This window comes from Pteropus vampyrus, unplaced genomic scaffold (assembly GCF_000151845.1).
Source record: "Pteropus vampyrus isolate Shadow unplaced genomic scaffold, Pvam_2.0 Scaffold65, whole genome shotgun sequence".
In the NCBI taxonomy this organism is placed as follows: Eukaryota; Metazoa; Chordata; class Mammalia; order Chiroptera; family Pteropodidae; genus Pteropus; species Pteropus vampyrus.
Window position 1 is genome coordinate 4,639,439 of NW_011888846.1, and position 26,146 is coordinate 4,665,584.

At 45.5% G+C, this 26,146-nt stretch overlaps 1 protein-coding gene across 1 annotated transcript in view; it reads right to left on the minus strand.

Annotated features, from left to right (window-relative positions):
• Positions 1 to 26,146, minus strand: part of PAPPA2 (pappalysin 2) — a 226,659-nt gene that overhangs the window by 67,004 nt on the left and 133,509 nt on the right. Inside the window, exons 10-12 of the mRNA XM_011361283.2 lie at positions 19,430 to 19,565; positions 19,026 to 19,242; positions 367 to 538 (exon numbers count right to left, since the gene is read on the minus strand). Of these exons, the coding sequence (XP_011359585.1) occupies positions 367 to 538; positions 19,026 to 19,242; positions 19,430 to 19,565 (525 nt within the window). The remainder of the gene's footprint in view (positions 1 to 366; positions 539 to 19,025; positions 19,243 to 19,429; positions 19,566 to 26,146) is intronic.

Genomic DNA, 26,146 nt, shown 5'->3' on the forward strand with positions numbered 1-26,146 from the left:
TAACTGACCACAACCTATCTTGTCTGCAAATTGGGGACGAGGCTAAACTATGGCATCTTCATCTTCAAGACAAAAGTGGGGACCATGATTTCTGATAGGAAGACAAGCACAAGGGAGAATGGAATAAGCATCCCTATCTACTGCGCACCTGGAGAGAGGCTGATGCCCTAGGTAACGGAACCTGCGCAGGCTCTTATATACCTTGCATTTCTAAAAGACCATGCTTCTCCTCCTTCATTAGAGTCCTCATTTTTCCTTTCAAATGGTTTAAAAACCACTGCCCTTCCCCGACTGGGCCAGGGAGAGGAACATGAGTACCTCCCCTACCAGGCGCATGGTCCTTATGACCAAGGGTTTCCAACTCACCTGTAAGGGCCTGAGGTACTGCCCACTGCTGTCCTGAAGAGCAAATCCCTTTTGACAGGTGATAGCGCACTTCATGTGACCTGGGCCATCAGAGGTACAGTTCACCACATCCGCATGATCAAGCGGCAGTGGGGCACAGCTGCCCTGCTCCCCACAGGGCCGATGGACACAGCTGGGGATGACAGAAACAGAAGCAGCTTAGACTGACTCAGGACCAACAGGCAACAGCAAAGACCTTGCAGCTCCATCTGGAATGTTCCTTTAAACCAAAGAGAACAATTTTCCACCCCAAAACCTACATTAAACTCATCATCTCCTTCTATGGGACTTGAAACCATGCAACATAAAATAAACAAGAACATTATCAGCTAATAAGTAATAATTAACCGACTTTCTATGGTTCTTCTAGGACAGAGTGGTGATGAGACAAGGTGGAGAGTGTGTCCCAAAAGCCCTGGATGACATCCGAAAGAACAGATTAGAAGGTAATCCTCAAGATAATTAACAGCAGGTGCTGCTGCGCCCCAAACAATGAGAACAGAGCTGGGACAAAAGTCAGGAGTGAATCCTAGGGACTCTGGGTTGTGTCAGCCATTAACCTTTCAGTTGTTTAACCACAGGCCTGTTTGAAGGGTTTGAGTATCTTAGACGGCAGCAAAGGCAACACGTATTTACTGACTGGTATGGAAATGTTTTCGGCAACAAGCCGTAGCGGGACACACACCACTGAGTAGTAGCAGCACTGGCTCATCAGAAACTGAGCACGTGACACGAAGAGGAAACACACATACAAAATTGCTGTCCCGTGCCTGACGCTGAGCGAGGTGACCCAGGACAGCATCTCAGCAGAGGAGGATGGTTGCAACTGACCAGGAACAAGAGAGAGAGGTAAACGCCCCACAGCCCAGGGAGACTCAGCCGGGACCATCACAGCAACGAGGATGTGACGGCAAACAGAGCCTTCCCGTCTTGCCACGGTAGCATCTCAGAGGTAAACCATGAGGGCGCCGGTGAGCGCGTCTGAATTTGAATCCTGGCTCCACCATTTGAGACCTGTGTGACTTAGCTGAGTTACTCCTACCCTCACGTTTCGGCTCCTCCCCCATAAGATGAGGATAATAACGGTGGCCATGCCTCGGGGGTGTTATTGTTCCAGAGTTAACCCCCTCTGCTGCTCCACTGCAAACGGCCCAAGATCCCACCCTCAGTGGCCGGTTTCCTGTCATCTACTCACTTTCTGGTTTTCCCACTTCTGCACAGTTGCTCAGTTTGCTGAGATTTCTAAAAGGTTTTCCTTCTCCAAGAAGCCTCTCCAGACATCTTTCTCCTTTGAACCTCCCAGGGAAATTTAAAAAAAAATAAAAAAAATAACTCCCTTCTAATGCTTCTTTTGCTCTACACTGTATTATAGTCACGCGTGTAGTTGCTCGTTCTTTAGTTAATTAATTTGTTCATCCTTTGATCCACCAGGGAATTAGTATCTAAGCGTCTCCTAAATGCTGAATCTCCCAATTAGATTACAAACTTCTTGAAGACAGATCTCTTACTCACTTTTACATTTACCATATACCTTGCCGTAGTAGAGACAATAAAAGTTTGTTGAATTAAATTTGTTCGTATTATAGACAGCAAAGTAAGTCTATGGCTATCCAAATGGAAAATGTGTTAAATTTTGTAGTGGCAGATGGGGACCTGAAATACAAAAGCATCATTATCAAACAATGATTCGACCGCTTTGCCTTACTCATTCACTCATTAATAATCATTTACTGTGCACTCACCGTTGGCAAGGCATTGGTCTGAGTACTGGGAGTATGATATGTACCATGCCCTTAAGGAACTCGGAGTCTAGTGGGAGAGACCAACCAGATCTTTTCTGATATTTTTTTGCTCATGATGTTGTTACCAGGGGTGCTAAATATGAGGCAAAGTGACTACTGTGAATTTCATCATCTTTAATTTGGTCGGTGTCTTCATCAAAAGAGCTGAGCAACGATACAAGAAAGTGGAAAATAAAATGTCACTGAACATGTACATACTGCCTTGAAATAATTGAGAATTGACTTAAAAAGCATTAGTTCAAAGGATGGATTTAATCTGAATATGCTAAACTCGCTGTCCCTGATCTTACGCCTGAGGGACTGAAGTCCTATGTCAGGGACATTCTCACTTCTCTACCTACCTCCCTATGCTCACGAGGTAGAGGATGGAGGTTTGGAGCACCTTCATGTGCTCAGGTTTGCGAGGGGAACTTTTACTCCTCTGAGCCCTGATTATTCCCTGAGATGGTATAGTCTCCCTCACTCACCCCCTGGGGTCCGATGGAGAAAGAAAGATGAGTTGAGGGATAAGGAGTGTTAACCGTCCGTTGGAATTCCCCAAACTCAACCCTGATAATTACGTATGCGATACAGGAAATGTATCTTGTCTCTGAGTCTCTATTCGACCTGTCTGGATAAGGGATCCGAAACCTAACTATCCTTCGTGGGATGAGGTCGAAACACCTCATTAGTGATGCTAAAGGACTCCGAGTTCCATAGGGGCTACATGCTCTCGATATCCATAAAATCTAGTATTTCTCCAGGGTATTCAGAAGAGAGGACTGGAAAACACAGAGTCATTAACATTTGTGGTTAACATCAGCTTATTGCCAAGAAATTAATGTGAAATAGCACATGCTGTTTTTCGGCGCCTCCATCCAATTATCATTGAGGACAAACACACGCTAAGACAAAAACTAAGTACTCTGAACGAGCCTCCTTCCATCAGGATGGGGTTCCATGTTACCATGACTACTGGCGTGAGAAGTCCGACCAGCCCTGGCAGCAAGGGAGGAAGAGCGAGACAGGGGAGCACAGAAGAGAAGAAAAGTGGCATGAAATAAGACCAAGACCAAAGAAAAAAAAAAAAAAAAAAACCACCCGACCCAGACCTGTTTATGAAGTGAGAAATGGTTTTAGGGCAGCGGCTACAAATTCTTTCACTAGCTTATATTTCCATTTGCTTCCTCTTTAAGGAATTTGTTTTACGAGGACGATGTTTGTCAGATCGTTAGCTTCTGATGGCATCTGGTACCAATTGTAGACTTTTCTCCCTCACACCTCAACCCTAAACCCCCTCCTGTGTTTCTCTTCCACTACAAACACGGCTCCTCTGAGTCAAGTCCTGTTCTCCATCTTCCCACCCTCCTGATGCATTTTCCTTTCCACCGAATGCCGCATCAGCTCCGATATCAGAAAGATAATGCGAACGGTTAAAATAATTCGTCTTAAAAGTTCTCGAAACATGTCTTCTTACGGTCTTTGGACAAACGTTAATGACAGTGGCAGCGATGAAGCCTTACGATGCCCCAGAGAGGTGGGAAGTCAGGTGTTTGTCTTGGTTGGACATACAAGGAAACTAAAGTCGTTTGGGAGACTGGCTAGAGGCCACACAGCGAGTCGGAGGAAAATCCTCGGCTGGATCTCAGAGCCCTCGCTCTTTGGGGCCAGCCTGGACCACAAGGCCATCTCCCCAGGGATGTGGCTGCTCTCCTGCTGCTTTCTTCTCAATTCAAAAGCTAGCAGCAGAGGCCGGGGTGAGCCAAGAAGCTCCTCGGCAGGGGATTCGGGGGGAGAAAGTATAAAATATGGAACAGTCCGTCTTCATTTCGAGCCGTTTTCTCTTCAACAATAGCAAATCAAGTTGGCACTATTTGTCCAGTGGCTGCGGTCTGCAAGATGCCCTGCTCAGTAAGTGTGTTTCCCCTTTTGGCAAAAGCATCTCACCCTTCCACCCGTTTTTTCCAGATCTTTCTTCACACCTCATCATAGTGTGCTCTCAGGTAAAGATGTGATGAACCCAGTCCGATGTGATTCACAGGTATTTCCATTTTAACAGGAGACAAAGTTTTAAGCCAAAGGAATGAGTTTTTCATGATGGAATGTTAAGTCGGTGGGGCCTTAGAAATCACACTCTGTGGACAGCCACCTGCCTGCTTGGCTCTTTGTCTCCCCCCTTCTCCGGATAAGCTTCTGCTCTCTTTTCGTCCTCACTTGCCCAAATCGTTATGTTTGAGGGTTTTAAAAAATGCTTTCAAGAGTCCCTGTTCCAGACGTATTTTAACGCTAGGCTGTCCTCCTCTCGTACATAGCCTGCTTGTGGTCGCTCAGGCACAATCCTAGCACCATCCTGCCACAATGACGTGTGTGTGTCCCCTCTGTTGTTGGGTCTGTAAGCGCCACGTGTACTTGGGAAAGCTCTGCTGGCACAGTTCCATCCAGGGATGACCTTCATGTGTCATGAGCCAGGCTTTCTTAACACCAAAGTTGTACATTACACTCAGGAAATATTTTTTAAATATAGATACCCGGGCTTGGTCCCTTGGAGATTTTGATTCTGTAGGTGGGATCCCTGCATCTGTGATTTGTTTAAGTTGCGAAGTTTCTGATGCTCACCAGGAGTGAAGCCCGGCACCACAAAGGTCTGGATACGTGTAACCTGAATGATATGGCAGTCAATTCCATAGGCCATAAACTGGAAAATAACAAGGCCAATTCCAGGAGAAACCGGTCCCAATGCTTGATCATTGCGCTTTAATGTACGAGCACAAATTGTCACGTAGAAGCCACAAGACAGATCAAAGCACAAAACCTTTTCCCCCTGTTCTGAAGAAACTTTCAATATAGCCGAAGAGAAAAAAAAATAATTAAATCATGCGTTACTGATTATAAATTCATGGCTGCTTCGGAGAAAGTTGTATCAGTGGATATGATTTGACCTTGATGAATGAATAGACTTTGGAAAGGCGAAATAAGTGTCCCGGACATTACCTCTGCTGCCATGTGGACAGAAGGCAGGGGCAAGGTAGCACCTCAGAACCCAGATGAAGATCACCATAGATTCAGTATGTGTGGGTCTCTCGAATTCTGACTAACAAACTTAGAGAGCTGAGATTGAAAGAAGTCAACGTCCATATTTAAAGACAGACTAGAAGGGAAGCTCCTCGAGTTCTCCTCCGCCTCCCAGTGGTGGGTGAGGAACAGGGTCAGGCTGACACCAGAAAGCAGATGTTCTCCAAAGAGGGAGTAGACAGACCCGCCAGCAAACCTACTCTGAGCTGTCCCCCGGGGCATGCCAGGCCAGGCGCCTCTTTTTAGTATTCCGTTCCTTGTTGAGGCCACTGAGGGAAGTTGACACAGCTTCCAGCCAGGGCGCACGATTGGGTAACTGGGTATTTTCTGATGAATGGATGGAGTCCTGGCCATTCTGCCTCACAGCTTTGAGCCAAGGCTGTCCTAAGGGCCTGAGCCACCCCAGAGGGATTCAGGGGGCTATGACAACATTCCAGATTCAGTCAGAACCAATCAACCTGCTTCTCCTGTGTGAGGGTCGATGAGAGATATGGGCTAAGGCCCTATTTCTTGACCATAGCCGCTGGGGAGGTGGGGGAGGTGGCAGGCGGGGGAGGTGGCAGGCGGGAGACCTTTAACGGAGATCTTACAAGAAGCACCGAGATGGACCTTAAAGGTAATTCAACCCAAATCCTCCTTTTAGAGGAAACTGAGACCAAAGCAAATGAAGGGATATCCTAGAACTTTCTACCACACTAAGACTACAATGTAACAACAAAGAAGCACTTTAATTAAACATGGGCTCGAACTCAAAATCAGGGTGACATCGGCTCATGAATTTTTCTAGTCAATATCCCACCGTCCTCAGGCAGCAAGAAAAGTCTGACCACATTTGACGTCTGGAATCTAGTCTAGTTCAGGAGACTGTTTGGCACGTGCAGCACGCTTTTTGAGAAACGGCGTGGTGCAGCCTCGGTTCAGATCTTGACTCGCCCCTGCTTATCTCTGCAACCTTGGATAAGTCTTCTAACCACTCTGGCCCTCTGACTGCAAATCCGTAAAACGGTGCGGTTGAACTAGGTTCTCTCAAGGGTCCCTTCCAGCTCTAACATGGTATTTAATTTCATAGATGAGGTGCTGGTGGTATTGGGGTGGGAGTACAGAAAACTCGGGGATGGGCAGGATGTGGTGCAAAACCCCAAAAAAAGAGTTTCACGCAACCTTTCTTGCCCAGCCTAAGTTTTTGCTTAATGTCTCGACTTCTCAGTTGTTTAGTTAAACGCAATCTTGCAATTCATTTATCCAAGACGTGCCACCATTGACCAAAGAGCAAAGCCAGTGGTTTCTGTAGAAACAGCTCTTTTAAGGTTAAATAGTAAAAGAGGATCAGATTTCTCTCCATTCCCCCACTGCGTTTTATTGATCCTTATTGAAATAAGAGGGTGTGGGCTACGAAGGAATGTATGCTCTGGATTTGGCGGCAGATGGAAGCAGAATGGACGGAATGTAGCGTGGACTGGAAGAGACGGAGTCCTCATTAATCTTCCCACCACCAACAGCAAAACCGAGTAATAATAACAGCATCCATCCTTAGAGAGATTTGCTGTTTCTCCAAACCGGTACAAAAGAGATGGTCCCTGCCCTGGCCCCCCATTCTGCCTGCTCCTCACTCAGGCCCCATCTTCGTTCTACGGGACATGAATCGTCAGCCTTCGCGGGCAGAACGATGTTGGTACTGGGAGGAGTTGCACTGAAGGATCACACCAACCGGGAAGGGAAAATTAACTCAAGTCCTTCTCTGAAGATTCTCATCTGAGAGAAACAGCGGAATCCAAGTAGTAACTGATTCTTCCCCCACGTTGACTGAGAAATGATGAAATTTTGCACTCAGCAGACTTCTTCCTTTCCTGTACCCTGGGAAAGTAGAGGTTTTCCCTGCCCCTCTAATGAAGTCTTTATCCTGAAGTTGCCCCTCAAGATATCCCTGTTGGAAGATGTCCACTTCTTTCTAGACTGTGACCTATTTGTAAGTTCAAGACTGGACTCTGGTGGCCCAGTCCTGGGTCATTTGCTTCACTGATTTCTAATTCTGGGCGCTGTTTCTACCACGCCTGGCTGTGATACCAGAAGTCCCATCCAACTGCCCCCTGTCCTTCTAAAGAGAAACACATTTACATCATGCAGCCAAAAGCACTCCCTTTCAAAGGCCCTGTCTCACCAAGTTTCAGAATCCATGATTTCAATGTAGATTACAAAATGTGTGGGATACCAAAAAAAGAGTCAAAACAATGGCTGGCTAACCGGCAGAGAATGAGCTTCCAGCACTGCACCAAGGAAGCAGAACCAACAGAAACAACAATTAAAGATATATACGGCTTTTCCCTCCAGTTTGCAAAGGAAGTAGCCATCTCCACGTGGGACACTGCCTAAAGGAGTGATCACTGGAGCCCTCACACGGACGGACAGCACGGCTGATTCCCCATCCCTCTCCCCCGCCCACCTACTACTCATCCCTGGGCACTGACTGAGCTATTAAGAGTGACATTTCCCAGCCACATTCATAGGCCAAGCCTGGGGAATTGTGAAACATGCAGAGTTAAGTGAGGGAACAACACAGTCCCATGAATAAAGTTTAATGGGCATGAGATTCCATCTGGGTCATTGCTAGAACAGCGCCTACAGGGCAAGAGGAAAGGGTAGGCGGCTTCTCTGTGGCTGTGCATAAGCTATATAGGAATTGGGGTCTTGAGGATCTGCAAGCCAGCACCGTGAATGAGTCCCAAATTTACCTATAAAAGTAGAACCCTAAAATACGTGCTCGGCCCTGTGGGACTCTCCCTTTCCCCTTGGCTTCCTTTCCCTATAAAGTTGCTGGACTCCCCAGCGGAAGCTTCACATTGTTCCCATCATCTCGTAATTTCAGAACTTGTCAGTCCTTGGTTGACATCAGATTTGGAACATCGCTCCCTTCTGTCCTTCTGCTCTGCCTCACAATCCAAGCCTTGCAACATCGATGGCTCATTTGCTTATGGAGAAATGAAGGTTCAGAGAAGGCAAAGGACTACCCTGCAATCCTGCGGCGAGACTAGATGACGTGGCCAAAGGCAAGACGCAGAGGTCTGGACTTGCTGCCACTCCAGTCACCACACTTCCTCCGTCGCCACAGTGATGGCTACGCAGAACCAGACACGGCCTGAGCATCGCTGCAGCCAGAATTTATGGTCAAATCCATCCACAGTATCTGTCTACTTGGCAGGCTGGCGAAATGACAGAACCCTGGAAAAATCGGTTTGCTTTTGTTTTCTGCGCTCTCTCCACCAGCTGCCATGAATGTACATCAGAAGAACAGGCCAGACCTGAGCAAAACTGGAAAGCGGGTGACATTCTAAACTCATCTCTTTTCAGCACTGCTTTCTCTGCTTCTCCTGCTCCCCGGAACTTTCTGAGGCCCTGGTCTGGTGTTGAACAGTCAAGGTCCATAAGAGAATACTCTTGATATAAATAGTTGGTAACGACTTAAAACATCTCTACTCCTAATTAAGTAGTTATTTACAATTTTAAAGAGACTTCTCGAGATTGTCAAAATTTGAAGGAAACAGTTTCTAACAGAATTCCAGAAGCCATTGGGAGCCATCGTTTGGGAGTCAGTGTTTTGAAACGACCTATTCCTCCGAGGAAGACACCAACCCCACGTCTTCCTAAGCCATTTGTGCCTGTTCCTAGCTTTGGACCGAAAGCTGTCACTTAACTGGTGGTCAGAACATATCCCACTAAGAACCATCGCAGACAAAATCATATTTTGATAAAGGCTATTTCTAGAATAGTCTAGCCACACTCCAATAATCGCCTAAATGAGACGATGTCCATGACGTTTTCTTTTTTTTCCTCTATAATCCCATGACAGCAAACAGCTGAAAAGACTCGAACAGCTCACTGTCGTTCACCAGGCCATCCATCACTGGCCAGGACGCTCAGGATCCTGTTGAGTGGACTCCCCTGCTTCTCCCTTATTTTACGGACAAATCGTTCTGGGAAAAGGAAGTTGGGCAAGAAATCTAGGGAACAAAGGAGCAGCTGTAATTCTTTCTTTGCCTAAGAAACAAAAACAGATTCCGTGTTAATTTGCTAAACTGCTTTGGGAAAGAAGATAATCAAATGAGTAGAAATGCGACACATAGGTCATTTCTACAGTGCCTGTCCCGGCAGCGAGACAGGATACTTCCCATCGCCCCAGAGCATTACCAAAAACCCGCTCCTAAAAAGAAAAATAAAACCAGGAGCCAAAAAATAAGCAAATGCTTTAACATGTAGCCCCCAGCGAAAGGAAGGGAGGAGCCCTCCACTTTGTGAGGCCATAAAAAGGGCGGCGATCTGAACCTGCTGCATGGGACAAGCAGGAGGAGGAGAGGCGGGGCAGGGTTTAGGAGCCCGAGCCAGGCAGAGGAGGAAGGGGAAATGTTGGCATCTCAAATCTGAGCTCCAAAATAAGAACCGGTAAAGCAGCAGCAATGAGGCTTCCAGAGAACACCGAAGCTTGAAGCAGAATGCCCGATAATGGTGATAGAATGACCCTATCGCCAAGACCAGGCTCACAAACCGATTCCAGCAAGGAGGCGCCAAGGCACTGAGCCTGCTCCGGCTGCAGGCCCCTGGGCCGGGCTCAGGCGCCTTATAATCTAGCTCCAACCCTACCTGTAAGCTACAGTATAACCAAGAAGAAACATTTTCACACCTGAGTCCCAACATCTCCCAAGTGGAAAACAAAGCCACCTCCACCCAGAAATTCTCTGGGATTACTAGCATCATAGAAGTGAAGTTTTATGGGAAAGCTGCTCTGCTTTCTACCACATGCTTCCACCCTCGATCAAAATCCCACGTCAACAGTGAATTCTTAAAGGAGGGTGACCCAGAATCCCTCTGTATGTGACTTAGTGATGCAGGCTCTGTCTTCTTGGTCAGCAGATCCACCTTTGCGAGAATAGCTTTTTCAAGCTAGAGATATCTTCTGTGTCACAGCACAGGTATGCCATTGAAAGAGAGCTCTGAAGAGGCGTGGCAGATGGGGCAAGTCAGCCTGCGATGACATTAACCCTTCATGTTGCCACAGGTCATAAACTGCAAACAGAAAGTTATGAGTTATTTGGTGATAGCTCAGTGTTGGTTTTTCTCCCTGGGTTATTTATTTTTTTGCAGTCCCTTCTTCAGGAAACGGAACTTGAAAACAGAGACTACACAGAGAAAACCAAGGTGCCTAAACTAGTTCGCAGGTACATACATTTGTAGGTCCTTCAGCCCCGAACATTCCAAACCAACAGTCTACATTACGCTTCAATGTCTCATTTTTTAAATAACATAATCCTCTGCTTTAAACAAGCATGGTTAAGAAAACATGGCAGGTGTGTTCATAATATATATGTGCATTTTTATGTTAAACACACAAGAGTCAGAGGCCGAAGTCCAATATCATTGTTATTGTGATATTCACAATAACAGCCTAAGAATGAAGGTTTTGAATGTGAAAGGTAAATTCTGTGTAATAGCTGTTGCCCTGAATGCAGAATCATACAGAGCATTCTGTGTGCGTTCATTATTTGTGCTTCAATCAGACTTTATGTGTTCATGTTTCGTTTGCTTTAAGTAAAAAGAAAAATGCAGATTTGTACAGAAAAAAAAAGGACGGGAAGAGAAGAGGAGAAAATCTGGGGATGATACTGCCCTTTACGAAAACATTTGTTTTTTACTTAAATACCTTTTTGAATGGCACTATTGTTTAAAAAGTTAAATCATTTTAAAATTTATTTATATAAGTCAATGTACATCAACCTTTTCCAAAATACTGTCTTGCACATGAGTGACATACACACACACACAGATTGACACACTAAGCCAAAACTGCCAAAACAATTAACTCTCGATCATCCAACATTATGAAAAGTGTCAAAACACAGATCATTTGAACAATAACTTAGATTTTACATAATTTCCTGGTTTTCTAGGAAACAAACCAGGACATGAGACACAGGCAGTTAGATGCTTGTAACTCCAAAGCCTACGCACACATCTGGTCAGGCCAGGCCAGGCGTGGTGGACATGAGCCCTGCCTCCCAGAGTCCACACCCTCGTGTGAGTCCCTCAACCTGAGCGTGGGTGGGACCAGTGAGTTGCTCCTAACCAACTGAATATGGCAAAAGTGACAATGTCACTTCTGATTATGTCACCTAAGATTGAAAGGTATTCCTGCTGAGAGACCCTCTCTCGTTGGCTTTGAAGAAACAAGCTGCCATGTGTGAGCCGCCCATGAGAGAGCTGTGTGGCAAGGAGCTGAGGGAAGCTTCTGTGTCACAGCCAGAAGGAAACTGAGGCTCTCCGTCTGGCAGCCTTGTGGAACCAAAAGCCAATGACCATGGGACCGCTTGAGCCTTCAGATGAGAACCCGGTCCTGGCTGACACCTCATTGTAACTTCGCCCAGGACCCAGGTAAGCCAGACCTAAAATCTTGACCTCGGAAACTGAGTATAACTACATGTTTGTTTAAGTTGACAAGGACATAGTAACAATCACACAGCAATAGAAAACACATATGTAGAAACCAGGCCCTCAAAATCGCAGATCCCCTTCGGGCTTACCTGCACTTCTAATCTCCAAGAGAATGAAATATTTTTTTCTGTTTTTCTCTCCTCTGAGAAGTAAGAGTCTTTTTATTTGGGTTAGGACCCTATAGGAGCTGAGTCAAAACTTGTTTTTCTAATGATCCCAAATCCCCTGGATTCTGCTCATACAATTGCCCAAATCTAGATTATTTATTTCCCGAACTTCCCAAAGTCCAAACTATGTTTACACATCCATCCTTTTTCACCTACTGCAGCAAATATCATTAGCTCACCTGCATGACTTGGAGCCCACATCAACATTACATAAACGCATCTAAAATATAGGTGCGCTTCAATTATTCCGGGGTCAGTTAAGCTCTTGTTACCCCGATCCAAATAGAGTTTGAAGGAGGATGGCAGGATTTCTTGGACAGTAGTAGACACGGATATATTTCTGAAATCCTTTTCCATTCATTTAATAAAACTTTACTTAAAAAACAAATTACTTGGATTCTAGTATTAGTTGTGCTCATCTTAAATAAGGGGAATTTGTAGACTTTGAATGTCAGTTTTTCCTCAGCTGAAAAATGGTTCATGGACACTGTGGGCACTTAATAAATATTTCTGAATGATAAATAGTCTATCTATTCCTATACACAGATACACGTGCATACACACATATACACACATGCCACATAGAATAATTTTACACATCAATTTACATTAAAATTTTCAGAAGGCTTTCTTGCACTTGAAGTAAAATACAGTAATATATACACAATGTGTACACACACACAGAGACTCTCTCTCTCTCTCTCTTTCTCTCTCTCTGTCTGTCTCTCTCTCTCTCTGTCTCTCTCACTCTCATCCTACCATCATTTTAGATGTAAATCGTTACATGAATCAACACTCAATTATCCACAGTGATAAAAAGGATCAAAGCGTGACTATATATAGCGAGCGAGAAAGAATGAGAGTGAGAACAAGGGAGAAGAAAGAACCCAGGTTTCCACACGGATTTGCACTTTAAAAGACTGATATCCCACTCAATTTTAAATTAGAATACTTGGCTTTGATGAGCTACAGTTTAAGGTAAACCTCAGAACCCACTACAGTTTTATATTTAAGAGTATCTATTACGTGTTTTCCATCTCAATCAGAATGTGTATTTATACTGAATAAGCTAATGAGGTATTTATACTTTATGTTTGCCTTGGACTTAAAATTAGTTCAAAACATTAAAAAAAGAAAATACGAATTTCCAGTGAAGTCAATCTATTTTGAAATTATATTGAAAAGTGGTCTTAGTATTAAAGCCAAGAACTTAAAGGAAATTTTGTCTCAGACATAAAAGGCAGAGAACAAAGGGGTTTCTTCGTGGCTGACAAGCCCCTTTCTCCCGGTTATCAACTTATTGCCTCTTGTTCCAAATCCACCCTTCATTGCCCTGCCTTGTGAGACCAGAGATATAAACATGCTCTTTTGTCAGTGAGCATGACGTCATATTCTCCCAGTAGAGGCAACTGGGGAGACGTCACAGAATGGAGGGGCGTGTCTTCTTGACTCCTACGTGGTTCCCCTCCGCTGCGTCCGTGGCACTTGATGTCCAACAGAGCTTCAGTGCACCCTAATGAGTGTCCATGATGGCCTGCGCATGCTAGCAAGTCCCGCCGGCATGCCAGGTTGCTTTCCAGCAGGTCTCAAAGGTACCCCAGAAAATGACTTCCCAGAAAGTTTCATGAGCACCCCGACGGCAACTTTCCAGCAAGTCCCAACAGCACCCCAGCAGGCAGCTTCCTAATGAGCTTTACTCAGCGCCCTAGTGGGTGCTTTCCTTATCAGCAGCCCCAGGTTGTGAGTCCTCAGCAAACTTCTCTGCCATCCAGCGTGCCGCCACCCTCTGTTCCCAATGAGACCCAATCGCAGCCGTAGGTAGGGGCCTCTTTTGCATTTGTTCCTTCCTCTGATATCTTCCCCTCATTCTTAAAAGGAATGGTTGCTCCCTTTATCCACCATTCCTCTAGCTGTTAGGCTCCTCCTTACCCCTTAGCAGTCAATCCTCTGCTACTAGTTAATGGTTCATTTATATTAAACTCTCCCTATTCTAATTTCTGAGCCCCTGGCTGGACCCCACCTGACACAGAATGAAACTGGGAGTGGTACTAGGAGGCAGATTCAGGAAGACAGAATGTAGGGGTCAGCTGGCTGTGCCTTTGGGCCTGAGGACGATGCTGAGCTCCCTGTCAGCAGGAAAGGGGGTGCGGGTGCTCCCTGACGTGCAGTGGGATCATAATTAACAAGCTGTCACCTGGGACTGATTGTGATGAAGAGCCACCTGAGAACAAGGCCACTGGGAATGCCCAGGGACGGCGGGACCTGACCACAGATGCTCTGAGTGTGTCACAGCAGTGAGCGAAAAGAGACCACAGCGAAACCAGTCCTCCTGCGGTGTCTCTCCAGAACCCTCTGCTGACAAAACTGAACATTATGCCAGCTGGCAGAGGACAGATATTAATCAAATCCTGTTCTAATGTTGCAAATGAGGGTGATCAGAGTGGACTTTGAGGTGAGAAACAATAAGCTGATGGATAACTGGTGCGCCTCGTGAAGGGAGGATGGTAAATGGGAGAGGGGAACAGGCTCTGCTCCCGCCAGGTGTTCGGATGTGTGGCAAACTCCCTCACGTGTCATTCTCAGCTAAGCTCGCGAGAATGCCACGAGGTGATTTCTCCCTGCTTCCCACTTAAACGGCAACAATACAAAAAAAGCGGGGGGAGAGGAAAGCTCTTATCAATATCAAAAAACCAAGACTGACAGCTGAAGTCTCTGAGGATTTCCTCCTGATTTCAAAACGTATTGGAACTGAATTGAGAAACATCACTGGAAGCCAAAGCATGCGTTTGTTTGTTGTTGTTGTTGTTGTTGCTGTTGTTGTTTCCTGAAAAAGAAATCAAGGAACAGAGCCACGCTAACACAAGCGAGGGAAACGGGGCATTCCTTCCTCTATCCCTCGCCCCTGTAAGGGCCAGGACACTGGGCACTGCTCTTCAGGGGTCACTGATCAGTTCTCTGCCCATTGGTCCTCATTGATACCACCCTTTTTGGCCACTTTGAGCTTTCAGGTCAGGAAGTATAACGATCTTGGCAGAGGTGGGGGTGAAAGCAAGTGGAGAGGGGAGGGAACCACTGGCAAAGGTCACTGAATCCTGGCAGATCAATGACCCAAAGGTAAGAATGCTACAGAGTCCTAAAGGATGCTAGCAGCGTGAGGACCCTGAGATAAATTTCAGAATAAAAGCTCGGAGCATTTTTATACAGTGAAACCCCGCTGCCATTGTAAAAAGTGCAGCGAAGCAACGTGCCCTGGGCTCTCACAGCAGAGATCGATGGAGGCGAAACATAATTTTAAAAAGGCAAATATCTAGCACACAAATGCAAACCGAACAAAAGAAAAGCAGGGGTGGAAATTTTAATTCCAGTTGCAGTAGAGCACAAAGCCAAAAGCGTTGAAAGCGGCCAAGGGTTGGCAAGAGGCATGACCCTGATAAAGATGAAACAGCCACAGGAAGTCACGTACCTACTTGTTTAACATCAAACTATAAGAGGCCGGAACTGTTTGAAATACGAGGAAAAACTAGAAGCAGCACAACTGCTTGGAAGGTGACGCTGCATTCTCAACCTTTTGCAGAGCAGGTGGAAAGGAAAATCTATCGGCGGGAAAGTGCGAACGCTGAAAAGAGATGCGCAGACGGAAGTTCCAGCCGCTGTCATCAGCCCCAGGAAAGGAAACAGTGTCCTTCTTCAGAAAGTTCGGCACTGGAGGACCTGATGGGGACATGTTAGGAGGGCTCAAGAGGTGTTACAGTCACTGTTTCTGCTGTGTCCGTGCGACCGGAAAGACAGAATTCCGGTGTAGGATGGACCACGTGCTCATCAGCAAGTCTTCCCTACCCGTGACTTCTTCTACTCTGGACCTTGTGAATTTTCCAAGTCGATAACAAGCGTCGTGATTACCTGCAAGCTAATCCACTCGGATAGGCAAATCCACCTACTAGTGCCTTGGTTATATCTCAGACACGCTCCAAATCCCACTGCATTAATCACAAAGATCGTTCGCACTTCCCAAAGCCGTGGGCACAGTCCTGGGTCGGCTGGGGGTCGGCCTGACACACTAACACACGGGACGCCATGGCAGGTCATGCAGGACCTTTTCCTGAAGTGGCGAGAGCTGGGAACATCCAGAGAGTAGAAGTGAACTGAGCACTTACAGAGAGCACTGGGGACCAAAACCTGGAATGCTAAACTCGGTTTTCAAGACTAAGTGGTTCACGATCGGCAGACGAAGCCCGAAGGGTCATAAACTGGGTAGCCATCGCAGCAGAATGGGAAACGAGATGAAGAAAGAGATCAAAGCCAAAGGGTCCAAGCCAAGGATCACGGACGTCACTGGGGAGCTGGACTTAGGTTTGTTGGCCTTCGCTGAGGTTCTGTGGGCCAGTCAGGCTGTGTTAAAGACACGATGTTGTAGGGTAAACAGGCCAGTGGTCATTACTGGTTAAATACGGAATGGATAACACATCTCCTACCGCCAGACATCTGTCAACTCTCCCTTACCCGTTTTAGTATTAACGGAATTCAGGTCATAAGGGGTAAGAGGGAGGTAGCCAGGAATCCCTCTCACTATGCCCAGAATTTGAGGGTTTCTCATTATGGTCTATCTACATCTACAACTGCGATTGATACAAAGATGCAAAGAGACTTTGAGAGAGAGTACCTAGGGATTCAGATTTTAAATCTGTTCACAAAGGAAATATATGGGATCTACTAGATTCCCTGTGTATCAAAATTTACCATACTGCGCTGATTTGCTGGCAGGAAGGAAAAGCCAATTTGCATGGTTCCTGTCAGTCACATGTGGTTTGGAAATGCCAATGCATTCCAGATACACTCTGTGTAAACTGGAGAATCATATCCTATTTCTACTGGTTTGCATGCATGCATATGAAACTCATTTATCCCACAATGCCACATGAAAATAGGTGAAGAATTAGCAGCAGTGTTCACAGTTAATGAACTTCTTTGTCAAAACCTCGCAGCTGTGATGGTGAGGAGAATTCTCACCCCTCAGGTCTAGAGAGACTGTGACTTCTCCATTTTAAGCTTGCTTGTTCGGTTCTATTCTGTGGAGCGCTGAGAAATAAAATCTGTAACTGTCACTCGGCACACAGTTTCTGATACCTACTATGGGCCGAGCCCTCTGCTAGGTACTGAGAGATACCGAGCAGAATTTCCAATGCGAGGAGCTCAGAGTTTGGTGGGAAAGAACAAGTAAATAAATAGCTACCACCAATGTGACTGCTGCTGTTGTAGAGTTGTAGGGTTGTGTACAATACCTTATGGAAACAGAGCGGGAGTCTGCCAAAACTCCACAGAAAAAAGGTGAATCCTGACGGGGAAGTATGAGTTGAAATGAAGAAGGACTGGAAGGCATTCAAGAAAGTGGGAACACTATGTGCAAAGACACGAAGCTCATCAAGAACACATGTTGCAGGGTCCTGAAAGAAATTCTGTACGGCTTGAGGCCAGAGGTAGAGCCAGTAGAGAAAATAATTTGAAAACACATGAGAAAGGCAATAATTCTAGTAAACAATGCTGTTTTAATAGTCCACGTTCTTGTGTTAGTGTTCAAAGATGCTTGCTCACGAAGAAGACTCCGAAGTTGCAGATGAACTACCTAATATTCCGACGTGCACCATCTCCACTCCATGCCTTGCTGTTTCTCCCATCCTGGCACTTTACAACAATACCTGGCACATAGTTAGCACTTACTTCACATAAAATACTATTACCGCATGGGGTAGACAGCCTCTAAGATGGTCCCTAATGATTCACGCCCTGGTGCAAACCCCTGCCCTTGAGTATTGGCTGGACTTATTGACTCATTTCTAAGTAACAGCATATACGAGAAGTCAGGGGTTGTCACTTCCAACACTGCGTTATAAAAAGACTGTGGCTTCCCTTTTGGGCAAGTGTCTCTTGTACTCAAACTTTCTGGCTCTCTTTGTCTCTTGGGTCACTAGTTGCCATGTCATAAGAACACTCCGGCAGCGTAAAGAGAAGCCCACATGGCGAGGATCTGAGCCACGCCTAGGTGAGCATGCCCACTGTCGGCACCCATGGGAGTGAGCTTGGATGCAGAACTTCTGAGGCCTGCCAACCGCCACATGAGTGAGCCTGGAAGCGGGTTCTCCAGTTCCACTCAAGCCTTGAGGTTTCTGCAGCCCTGGCCAACAGCCTGATGGAAACCTCAAAAGAGATATCTAAGCCAAGAGACACCCAGATGATTTGCATCAACAGAAACTGTGATAAGCCACTCAATTTTGGTATAATTTGCCACAAAGAAAAGGAGAGTGCATATACTATACTAGTATGGTCTACTTCCATTCCCTAATCGAGGCTGGGTTTCTGGTATACCTAGGTCGAGTATGGCAGCAACAGAGCTTCTCCTTGGTGATGGGGCACTGCCTGGAAACCCAGCTTTGGTGACTAGGATCCCAATCGCCTGACACCCCACTCCTCAAGGGACTAACCCCTGTTACCTACTGCCCCACTCAACTGACTGACCATTCATAGAATGAGTCCAGCCCAGCTCCGGCACAGGTCATTGTCTGGTGTGCTCCCTTCCCCTCTGGGGCCCACCGTGGGTATAGCCAAAGTACAGTCCCTCTACTAACTATGGCTGAAAGTCCAGGAAACCTCTATCTAGATGACAATAGTCACAGATGTCCAGAAAGACGCGTGCAGCTAATGTATTCCTGATTCCCATCTGTAACTCTAATTGATTATATGACGTCTTAGAAACTAAATGTTTACATTGCTGAGGTGGGAACGAGTGGAAAAACATATTGCTTTGGGAACGCTGACATTTTGGCAGAGAATTTTTGGTAGTTGGAAATAACAATGCTAACTTAAAGGCAGTGGTTTTATATGTAACAAAGATTTTAAGACCTGGTAAAGATGTTGAATATTTACATAAAAAATTATGCTCCGCTAAGGAAAGAAGAACAAAATAATGCTTCTACCAATTGTTCTTTGCTTGTTTATGTCTTTTTAGGAGTTCTCAGACCCATTTTTTAGGTAGCGATTCAGCACCCACAATGCTATATATGGAAATGATAGCAGTTCATCACAGCCACAAGAAAAAGAAAGGAGAAAAGGAAGGGAGGGGACTTTGTACCTCTGTCCCTGATGATTCCGCCCCTCATACTCTGGGATGCAGTTATTGGGGGCTGAAGGACTTGTGTGGGAAGATGTCCTTAGAGCCACCGCTGAGATGCCCACCAGCGAGGATGAGAAGTTCAGCAGCGCTGCGGTGGTATGGTGGGCGAGGACGTCCGGGCGATGGGTCACATTGATAACCAGTGGGTTCTGCTGGCATGACAGCTCATAGGTTCCTGAAGAGAAACAAGGACGTGAATAATATTCTGCACCATTTTTCCACATCTAGTATTCACTGTATCCTCTCAGCGACTCTGTGACGTAGGCGAGGTACTGACCAACATCAGAGACAGATGTGAAGCTAACTCTTGGGTCTAATGGATTGTCCTCTAGTGGCCCTAAATGGATAACTGTCGGACTCACCAAGAGAGTGGTTGTTTCCATTGACATCAGTCAGGTGGAGGGTCGCCGTTGGCCTCGGATGTTTCCCAGATGCCAGGCCATCAGATGCCAAGAAGACGAAAATTGCCACGGCCACTCCTGGTCTACTGAAACACACCTGGGCATAAGCACACGTATGTATGAGCCATTATTCCCACTGGGCTATCAAGGCGCGTAAAGTAAGAGCTCCCCTTTCCCTTACGAGTGAGAAAAATATGGAGTAGGCACAGAAAGATACTCAAGCTTACACCAAAAGTTAAAATTAGATAAAAAGAAGATAAATTTCAGCTATGAGATTTTTTACTGCAAGTGTTTCTTTTTTACTTGAACCTGTCTTTCTTTAAATTTCTCAAAGAAGATCAATCATTCAAAGAGACTATGGCTTGAGACAATTAGCCATCATATAACCAGCCAATACCTCCTCATCTCCAAAGTGAGAGGAATGGACAGGAGGACAGTCACCAAGCTAACATTTTGTTCTGAACTGCCACAGCTAATTACCCTTCCCCAACTCCCTGTCTTCCCCTAAAATCTTGATCAGACCCTTTCGCTTAGCATGCGGTCTATGATGTCGGGGAGAGGCTATCGCAGAGTCTGTTTTCTGAGATTAGAACCTGCCGAACTGTTTATTCTCATGCAGGTCTCCTGCTGCCCCAAATATTTACACCCTATCCACGACTGGAAAATAAGCCACCAGTGAAGCCCAGGAAACTCTGCTTATCTATAAGGAATATCCCTCGATGCTTAGGCTGATAACAATAAAACTGTTTTACCAAGTCAACCATGGATGCGTTGTCCCTGGAAATCCTTTAATATAAAAGAAAACATCTAGGAGACTGAAGGATGGCCCGGAGAGTTTATTTTCCACACTGAAAATATTTGATGCAGTCATTCTAGTTTTATTTCCTATAGCTCAACGTTATTCTTCATTTCTGTTGAGAATAGGTTCCAACCTTCCCTGGTGTGACAAGGGTGTTAGTTTATGAGAAACTGTATATACTCCCCTAGCTTTTTATCAGGTTCTGGGGGTGAAGAAGCCCCAAGAAAACTGTCCTCAGGGTAAAAGCAGGGTGCAACATCTGATGGCAGGGACCTCCTCTGAACACGGGGAGCAGGAGAGTAGAACATGCTTTCCATTTTAACGAGAATTCCTCCTTGTCCGCAGACTGACTTCTCCTAGTCTCGGCGGCATGTTTACAGTGTCCATTTGCACTGCTGGCTTAATGAGGGCGACTTTATGGTCAGTGCAGGACACCTCTCCCTTCTTCCTCTCCTCCTTTGAGGGAAGGACAAGCCACACTCTCTTTTTACGGTGTCTTTCCAACCCCTCCACCTTTTCATTTCCCCTCTTTGAAGTAATAAATATTCCCTTATAACCTAGGAAACACCCAGACCCATAGGTTATGGCTTGCAATACGAGGTCCTTTGTTCCCAGCTGGATGAGGGCTAGACATGAAACACACCATAAGGTAACCAACGGCCTAACGCAAAGCCCTCAACTCCGACGGCAAACGACATCAAAGTCCCCTGGGAACTCCCACGACCTCTTCCTTTTCATACGCCACAAAAGAGACCTGAGCACTGCAAGAAAGTTCTGGGTCATTTCCTGAGCCAGGAACAGGCAGAGTCCAAACAAGTACCTGGCGGCTTTACCCCAGGGGGCCTCGGGCTTGAAGAGTGGGGTAGTTTCAACAGGGCACGGGGGGGCTCAGTCTTCCCATCTCCATTGGGGCCCCAGATAGAACCACCCGTGTGAAACTAATTAGCGGGTGTCAGTCTCATGGTGTGGGTCTCCCTAGGCCCCCAAATGTCCACCTCATCTGGCATCTTCTAGAAGTGCTGCTGTCTTGCTATACGGGTCCTTGAATCCCAATCGCTTGAACCCAAGCTGGCTCCTGGTGGCAGTGTCTCTGTGCCTTGATTTGGGGGAAGCCGCTATGCCAGGATTTCCAGACCGTGGCTTATATAGGAAAAGCACAGGCGAGACTTACAAAGGCGACACAGGCAGAGCGATGCTGGGCTACGTGAAGCAAGGCAAGACAAGGGTCCCATCGAGGTGCCAGATGCCCAGTCTCAGGCATCCCCTCTCACGGTGACACGGAAGACGCAACCAGACTTCATTCTCATCCAAACACCAAGCAGGCCCCACAACAGCAACTAGGTGCAGGGGAAGCATAAACTCTCTCACACAGCTGTGGGGGCCTCGACATCAGAGATGAGTCTGAATGTCCACATATGGGTATGAGCCACTTGGATGGGGGGAAGGGAACCAAGCGAGCTCACCATTCTGGAGAGAGTGTCAGCCAGGCAGAGCCCTGGGTTTGACCATCACCTCCATCCTTACTCACTAAGCAAGTCTGAGCAAACCAGCTCTCCTCTGAGCCAGGGCTTCCCTACCCGCGTCTGAGAAACAGACACATGACCCCTCTCACACGGCTACGACGAGGAGTAAATAAAACCACGTGAAAACACAGGATGGTGCCTGTCATCCCATAAGGACTCAGTGTTCAATAATCTTATTTCCAAAAATAATTTTTTTTTAAATTCTGTTTACACTTCAGGAAGACCAAGGTAAAAATAACATTTTAAAAAGTAACATAGAGCACTATGCTTTTCTGAAGTGGATGGATGAAAACATTGCATAGATGCTATTTTAAATTGGTACGTGTAGAAATGCAAACTGGTACTCTCGGTGAAAACTGGCAGAATCCGAGGCTCTTGGTTTGGACTGTATCTCTACAGTCCAAATGGAATGGAATCCATGAAAGATACATTTTACACACATAGAACTTTTAATAGACTTTTCAGGAAAGCCAGTTCAATATACAGTTATTAAAAACCTACTTTCGCTATAGACAAACTTCTAGGATTACCAGTGTAATTAGAATACTAAAGGTGTATTTCTTATTCAAACAAAGATGATATTTTTAAAAGTTACTCTTTCCACAGCCCAGCCACAGCTATTTTAATATGTAGAATTTATTATTTAATGTAAGTAATAAATTTTATGTATCTATATATGAAAGAGAGGCAGCAGCTGGAGCAGAAAATCTGGCCACACAAAGCTTTACTTATCCTATGCCATCTTTGGCACTACAAGTGACACCCCTCTAATCACCACACCGAATGCGTTCTACGAACAGCTGCCCCCTCCTTCCGGACTGAGCACCCACGTGCACCTCCTGGGGGACCACCCAGACCTGCAGGAGGCACCCCACAAGAGAAAACGCCAAGACGCTAAGATGTCAGGAGGATTCTGGGCTTTGTGACGCTTCATTGTTTTGTGTTAACGAGGAGACTGCATTCATGTGTGGCGTGGGCAAAATAAAATTAATTCGAACATGGCTCTGATGAACAAGAAAGCCTGCAGCCAGACATCAGAAAGGAGGCAAGATCTTTCAGAAAAACAAGTAATTTTCAGGGCCGAGCAATGGTCTCGAGATAGGGAGGGACTGACTGCCGGTGAAATCCGCTCAGCGAATCCATCGCAAAATTCTTTGGCACAGAGAAAACACACATTGGATAGATGGACGGACAGACGCACAGACAGAGACTGACGGACAGGCAGGCCAAGGAGAACCGGCCCCACAAACTCAGTTGCTTTTTCATCCAAAGCCCGCACGCTAACTAAGAAGAGTAAGAGTGTGAGGATGTTTTCCTCGTGCGGAATTGTCAGGGCTTAAGAAATCTCTCTTCGATCTGCCTGCTGGGTACAGACACATTTAACGTGCACCCAAGCCAAGAGTTTCGACTTCCAGGTCGTCCTTTGTGGTGGTCGCTGGCAAGCAGACCCTGAAAATATACCACAAACTTGAAAAGAATCTTCTCTGAGGTTTTAGAATGCTTTCGGTTAGTTACTGGGTTGTTATTTTTTCTGTGCCTTTCCATTTTCACTCCTCTGTGGCTCTCCCTGATTCCAAGGAGAAAGGGAAGGCCGCTGGACAGGAGAAACTGGGCGGATACTACATTCTGTTTGTGCGGCGCTTTACAGTTTGCCAAGCGTGACCACGTGCTGTGCTGGAGCCTCCACCAGGCTCATGGGGTTTTATTTGAGATTTTTGTACTGTATTATCCCTAGGATACAAAGGTTATATTGTAGAAGCAGGATTCTACAGAGCTTAAGTGACTTTCTCTAGCTAAATGCTAGGGGAATTTCCAACTTTAGGTTCTGTACTCTTTTTTTAATTTTTTTAATATTTTCTAACTTAAAAAAATGATTTTATTATTAGTTTCAAGTAGACAGTACATTGGTTAGACATTTACATAGTTTATAAACCGATCCCCCTAATTGCTCTTTCCTCTGGCTCTCCGCTGACTGCATGCCCTATGCCACGCTCCCCATCCCCATGGCCATCTATCAACTACTAATTTGTACTTCTTTACTTTTGACTGCACAATGGTTCTTAATTTGGGGTGAGCAGGAAATCACAGATTCCTTAGAAAATGTGTTGACACTTGTTCCCTCTCAAAACATGAAGTCACACAAACACTTAGGCATAAAAGCTTCATATAATTTCAAGGAGCTAAGAGAACACTTTAAAAACTAGTAGGAGTACATTTGTATTGCTACTACTGGTTTTTAAAAATGTTTTCTTATCTCTCTGAAATTGTAGGAAGCTTTCATAATAGAAAGAAAATAGTAATGTTGTGATAAGTATGTAAGGGGGAAAAGGGGTACTAGATAGATTTAGTGGAGTGATCACTTTGTGAGTTATAAGATCTCTTATCATTATGCCGTACAATCGAAACTAATATATTATTGTATGCCAACTATAACTGAAAAAACTCATTGAATTATACACTGTAAATATGAGCAAATAATTGTCTATTATATTTCAATAAAACTAAAAAAAAAGAAACCATTCTCAAAGGAAAGAATAGTAGTCCCATTAAGGAATCAACGGAAATCAGATTAAGAATACGTGCATTATTTGTTGACCCATATGCCTTTCTTGTAGGTGAAAAATTATCGAATATTAGAAATTTTATATGGACCATCTAACTATATGGATAATCCCATCTATGTAGACTTCAGAAATTTGACAAGGAAGAGATCAACTCTCAAAGTTTCAGGGGGTTTTACCCGAAGTCCAAATCTAAGAGATAAAGGAAGGGTACAAGGCAACTAGCCTCTCGCCACTGACAACCATGTCTTGGTGGCCCCCATACTTGAAGTCAAAATGGAAGGGAGTTTGGAACCTGGTTTGGCTTCTTTCCCATGTCTGAGCCCCTGTCTCTCTTGGTATTGGTCAAAACCCAGGTCATTTCCTGTGTCATTCCTTCACAGTACAAGTGAGGCTACAGACACCACGAGCTTACGTGGTTCTTGTTCCAGAAGAGTGAGGTCATTTTGTGACACGAAGAGGGAACCACCATTATGATCCGCACTGTCTCTGGTGAGACATTTCAAAATGTATGACTTGGCAAGTCAGCGGGAAGGTTCAGACCAGAATCAACTCACTGGCTCAGGTCCTACTAAGAGAATTTGCATACCTGTGATTTTAGACACCAGGACAAAGTGTGCAGAGACTCCATGTTAGAAGAGCTTGGGGGGCGCAGAAGGGGGATCAGAAAGAGACAAAACCCAATTTGCAGTGAATACTGTGGTGTGCCGCCCAGATCCCCTCCCCACTGACTCAGCTCAGCTCACGGCCATCTCTTTTCGGAATTGTCCTGGGAGGAAGAAAGCCACCACAAGGGTCATGCCACTTCCATGGCACCAGAGGAGAGGGGCGAAACCCATGTCCAACGGCTTTTAGACAGGAGTGTGCGGTATGCAGGTGGGACAGCTCGGAAGGGCCATCTCAGCTCCTTGTGGGATGCCGACACTTTCCTGTGGCTATTCCTCCCTCTGTCTACTCCTAGTTCTCTCATTCCCCCACAGGTGTTAATCCCAAGGCAAGTTCTCGATAAACTTTTGCATGCAAATCTTCATCTCAGAGTCTGGATCCTGAGGAAACTCCACTTAAGTCAAAGTCTGAGAATGAGAACATTTATTATGGATGGAGAAGGTTCTCTGGGGAACAAGAATATGTAAGTGAACGGATGGAGGAGTGCAGTGCAGAGCCAGGCAAGCTTCCCTCCTGGCTGGAAAAAAAAAAAAAATTGCTATCTCAATTATTCATGAAAATTAGAGTCTGCTCAGTTGTCACATCTGGGGCCTGTCAAAGCTTCTATGTTAAATCAGTGAAAAGTTAGATTAGTAGTACTCACATAAGAAAGTGGAAAATGAGTGCTCTGCCCTCTGGGGATGATGTGTTTAAGCCACTGGGAGAAGAAGTTCCTCTTTCGATGCACTAGGCTAGGTTTTGATGGAAATGAAAATCATACACACACAATGATCTTTGCTTCTGCAGGATTCCCAGGAGATACAGGGAACCCACAGAGGTTAATTTTCCAAACAGAAGATTTCCTTTTGAAAGGCAAGAACTTTTTAGAAATTTCAGTCATGTGTATAGAAATAATTCCAGGGTATATTAGAAATGTTCTGCCCTCTTAAACAGAGGATCCTGTAGGTAACAGAATTTTCACTTGACAAACTGGAGGCATCATCCTGAACATCCATTATTTTCCTGAATGCTGAGGTCAACAACCTTCTTACTGTGCATATGAATCACCTGAGGATCCTGTTACAATGCAGATTCTAATTTAGTACAGTTGAGATTCTGCACTTTCACCTGCTCTCAGGCGAGGCTGATG